Source organism: Entamoeba invadens, assembly GCF_000330505.1.
Source record: "Entamoeba invadens IP1 unplaced genomic scaffold scaff_1105074726207, whole genome shotgun sequence".
In the NCBI taxonomy this organism is placed as follows: domain Eukaryota; phylum Evosea; order Mastigamoebida; family Endamoebidae; genus Entamoeba; species Entamoeba invadens.
In genome coordinates this window covers 21,761-27,178 of record NW_004440419.1, presented here as the reverse complement: position 1 = coordinate 27,178, position 5,418 = coordinate 21,761, and the positions used below count along the sequence as shown (strand labels likewise).

The following is a 5,418-nucleotide window of genomic DNA, read 5'->3' as shown; positions in this document are numbered from 1 at the left end:
GTACTTATAATATTAATACGATAGAAATAGAAACAAAAGAACCCGAGAGTATAAAAATTGGACAGATGCAATTTTATATGGAAAAAGTCGATAATAATTTTATCATTGGAATTAATTCTGAGAACAAACCAATTGTAACACAAAATTTGTTGACAAAAAATGTGTTAGTTATTTCAAATGACACGTTTATATTTGAACAGAATAATTGCAACGCTTTTTATGGTTCAATGTGTATATATAAAAAAATAACCAAATGTGAACGTGGTTATTATTCTTCACAATTGAAAAAGTGTGTTGACTGTTTAAACACCAATTGTTTGCAATGTATTTTAAGTCAAAACAATTGTTCATTGTGTTCTCCAAATTACATTTTTAAAAATGGTGAATGTATTATGATCACAAATTGCAAATTAATATTGTCTAATAGATGTATCAAATGCACAGAAGAGTACTTATTAAAAGATGGATCATGTGTTTATGATACTAAATGTTTAGTAAAAACATTTAATGAAAAATGTTTAATTTGTAACAACAATAATGGTTTCATACTTAACAAGGTTGATTGCATTGAATCGGACAAAAACGGTGAAATTGTGGACAATTTTAAAACTCTTTCTTGTTTAAAATATTATTTTTTGAACGATTCAAAGTGTTATAAGTGTTATGAGAAATATTTAAACAATGAATTGTGTGAAAATGGAAAATTGACAAAATGTGAAAATAACAGTTTTATGACCGATACCAATTTTTGTGAAATAAAAACGTGTGATAATCCGAATGACGAAAATGGTCAATGTACCACTAATGCAACATTTTGCAATATCACAACAAATAACCAATGTGTTGAATGTAATACAAATTTCGTACTTTATAACAATTTGTGCAACATTTCTTTATATCCAAATTGTGAACTACAAACAAAAAGTGGATGTTTAAGATGTGAAAATCTATATTACTTTGATAAAACAACCGAAAGTTGTGAACAATGTGATGATAATTGTTTGACTTGTATTGAAAAATCAACAAAGTGTTTAAAATGTAAAAGTAATTTTTTTATATCAAATTATCACTGTTTTACGAATCAAGATTTAGAAGAAGTGTGTGATCAATATGCAGAGTTTGGAAGTGGTTGTGTTGCGTGCAAAGAAGGGTATTATCGAGAAGGACTAAATTGTTTTTTTTGTGACATAAAATGTTCAAGTTGTAACAACAAAGATAATTGTTTAACTTGTAACTTAACCAATTACAAAACAATAAACGATAATTGTCTTCCTCAAAGCAACATTGAAGGTTGTCAAGTTAATGTAACACAACAAGGTTGTTCTTTATGCAAAGATGGTTATTTTATAATTAACTCCAATGAGTGTGAAAAATGTGACAACTCGTGCAAAACGTGTTATTACAATAAAAACTATTGTATATCTTGTTATTCAACATTAGTACTGACTTCAAATGGAAGTTGTGTTGGTTTATCTCAAATATTTAAATGTATTGAAATAACAAATTCCAAATGTATAAAATGCTCGTTTTGGTATACACCAAGTTGGGATGGCACTTTTTGCAAAACCAAAGCTGTTTGGTGGTTGATTCTTTTATGTATTATATTCGTATTAGTAATTATTAGTGCCTTACTTGTTATAATAATATTTATCACAAAATATGTCCTTAAAAAAAGACACAAAACAGAAATTCGAAAAACGACAACTCTCTTTAAAATGAAACGGTCAAATGTCAAATTTGTTTCACTCTCAAATGGAGTTTGTGTTTCATCTCAAAAAATTGATTTCAACACAGACATTGATGAAATTCCCGTCAACCAAGAGACAAAAACAATGTTTTGTGTTGGTAATTACAACAAGAAAACAGTCAAAATTCAGTTAACATATTCTACGATTAATTCAGACAAATTTTTAATAAGAAATGATCCTGAGGTTGTTATTCTTAAAACAGGTATTGCTTCCGAATTTTCTATGTATGTTCAACCTTTGTGTTCTTGTCAATTTAAAACTGAATTCCAAATAGTATCAAAAACTCTTGCATCAAATGAAGTTAATTATTATAACATCAAATTAGTTGGTGTAACATGTCAATCAACAAAAATTGACTATGAAGAACTTGTTGCAGAAAAATATCTTGGGGAAGGAGCATTTGGTATAGTGTACAAAGGAACTTATCGAAATAGTATTGTTGCAATTAAAAAATTGAAAGAAATAGACGAAAATGGCTTAGAAGAGTTTAATAAAGAAGTCTTGATGTTAGACAAATTCCGAAGTGATTATGTCGTCCATTTTTATGGTGCCGTTTTCATTCCAAATAAAATTTGTATGGTCACCGAATTTGCAGAATATGGTAGTTTAAATGATTTGATGAAACACAAAAGAAGTGAAGAAATTAAAATGAAAATTCGAAACAAATTCTTGTTAGACGCAGCAAAGGGACTCGTTTATTTACATGAAAATGGGATTATACACAGAGATATTAAACCAGATAACATTTTAATATTTTCTCTTGATTTTCAGAATGAAACTGTTAGTGCAAAACTTACTGATTTTGGAAGTTCGCGTAATATAAATAAATTAATGACTAACATGACGTTTACTAAAGGAGTTGGTACACCAGTGTTTATGGCACCCGAAGTTTTGAACAAAAAACATTACAAAAAGAGTGCTGATATTTATTCTTTTGGAATAACAATGTTCGAAACGTTTTCGTGGAGTTGTGCATACCCCGAAGATAAGTTTAAATTTCCATGGAAAATTGCAGAATTTGTCATTTCTGGCCAAAGACTTGAAAAACCCAAAGAATTAACAGAAGATTTATACAATATAATTACGAAATGTTGGGCACATAACAAAGAAGAAAGATTTGTGCAAAAGATGTTGTTATTTTACTGGATAATTGTTTGAACACGATAATAAACAACTGAAATAAAATGTTTTTTTAAGAATTTCAATTATTATAATTAAAATATAACAATTTGGTAATCACTTAAAACGATGATTCAAATAAAAAATGAAATAACATTATTTTCATTCACCTAATTTTAAATAAACCGAAAATGATTCAATTTTTTATTATAAATTAATTAAGGATAAATGTTGGAATTATTTGTTAATTATTTCAAACTTATAAGTAGGCACATTTTTTTTAAAAAAGTCAGACTAGTAAATAAATGTAATGCGTTTATTTTGATTATGCCTTGTAATTATCATACTTTCAAATTAAACAGTTTTATATTATTCTAATGGAGATATATAATTAAAATAATAACTATTTTTTTTCTTTTTTTATTTAAATATTTCAACATTTTATTATTATACTAATTTAAAATTTTAAGTATTCATGAAAATTTTAATTTTTTTGAGTATTGAAAATATTTTACACAATTTTTCTTGTAATTTATTTTCCCCCAAGATCAAAAGTGTATATTCTGAAAATGTGTGATTTTTATTTAAAACGCTATTCATGTTATATATGTAAGATGATTTTTTTGTGTTTTTTTTACAAAAAAAACAATTTAATAACTATATTTCTATTTACCACTTAAATAAAGTTGATAAAGAAAACAACCAAAAAACAAACAAGTATATTTTTGAAAAAGTGGATTTTTAATCAAAATTCCTTAAAAATAAATAAATTAATCGAACAATTTTTAATCTTTTACACACACACAAAAAAACAATTTATAATAAACCAATTAATAATCTTGATAATACATTATATTTTCGAAAAAATTTTTGATAATTTACAATTATAAAAAGTTGTTATTATAAATTATATTTTTTGTTTATTGTTTTTAAATAAAAATATACCTTTTTAGAAAATACTTAACATTGTTGTGTTTTATTTTTGTTGTGTGGCAACAATTACTGTTTATAAATAAAAAACGCGTGGGAATCTTCCCATAAACAAAAACAAAAATGTCTTTGGGTAACAACTCAAAGGTTGTTACACTGCAGGTCACACTTGCCAAGGCTTGGCAGTGTGTCCGGACGGATAAATCCCGGATACTACACATATAAATAAATAAGAAAATAAAAATAATAATCCGTATACCCCCATATATACAGATTATATAATATTAATAGATGACGAGTTTTAAATGTTCTTAAACGTCGCGACGGTTTTAGAACATCATATTATCAGCATATATAATATAAAACAAACACGATTGTCGACTTATTACCAGATATGGTCACTTTTAATTCAAGAAAAAGTACCATTACAAGACAAACAAATAGAATAAAGAAAACTGTGATTGATAGAGATTTGGACAATATATTATATCTAGAAGACAAATATTTGTATAGAAAAACCGAAGAATTTGTCATTTTTGCTAGTTGTTTAAAATTGTGTTGTTGGAAAATAGAAAAATTTACTGTTTGTACATGGACGGAACGTTTGCTTCTTGTCCAGAAGAGTTTAGTCAATTGTACACAATACACTGTTTATTCCCAAATGGTCAGTTTTTTCCTTTGTACTATTGCATAACAAAACGAAGAATAATGGAAAACTATATCAACTTGTTTGCTGTATTACAAGAAACACACCATGGTATTTTTGGCAGGTTGTAATTTACAAATGAGACATCAACAATGAGTGAATTTGAAAATGCGGTTTTAAATGTATTAGAATCGTTTAATTGTAATGTCCATTGTTGCATGTTTCACTTTTGCCAGTATGTTTGGCGCAAAATTGTAAATTTTGGGCTTGCACTGTTTTATACCGAAGAAACCAATGAGAATTTAGTAATGAAACGGTTGAATATTATACTATTTTTAAAGAAAATGAGATCAGACCATCTTTTGAAAAATTTAAAAGTATAATTAATAATAACATTATTAAATTTTAAGAAAATGTTTTCGTGTTGTTGATAAAACTCTATGAGTACTTTGAACGAGTGTGATTAATAAAAAATTTTCAATAAGTTATTGGAGCCAGTATAATAGAGATGTAAAAACAGATAATAAAAGCGAATTATTTCACTCTTTTTTAATAATTGAGTTGAACACCCCGAAACTTTCACTTGAAAAGGTGTTGTTAGTTTTTGCTAAACACGGAAATTCAGTCATTGTTCAAATTAAACAAATGATAAAAGGAAAAAACACGAAAGAAAAGCATCTTTGTACAAAAAACAAGCAAATCAGACAATTGACCGAAATTTTTTAAAATGAGAGTCTGACACTGCGTGTTTTCATTATTTCTTTGATTTGCATTGAATTGTTTTTGTTACACGAGAATAATTTCGAAAACGTAGAATTAAACAACCAATATAAAGCGAGGGTGTGGATTTCAAAGAGAAAAGAAGAATCTATTGATGTAACGAAAAGCGATTTGACTTTGGATTTAAACAAGTATGGCTTTTTATGTCAATCATAATGAAACTTATAAAGAATGGAATACAATACCTTGTTTTTG

The 5,418-nt window shown here is 26.7% G+C and overlaps 1 protein-coding gene across 1 annotated transcript; it reads left to right on the top strand.

The window, feature by feature from the left end:
- Nucleotides 1–47: 47 nt before the first annotated feature.
- On the top strand, nucleotides 48–2,906 carry EIN_189790 (protein kinase domain containing protein; the record flags this gene model as incomplete). The annotated part of the gene is made up of 1 exon (XM_004257052.1): nucleotides 48–2,906. A coding segment is annotated over one exon (2,859 nt), but the record flags the coding sequence as incomplete, so codon positions are not given.
- Between the last annotated feature and the right edge of the window lie 2,512 nt (nucleotides 2,907–5,418).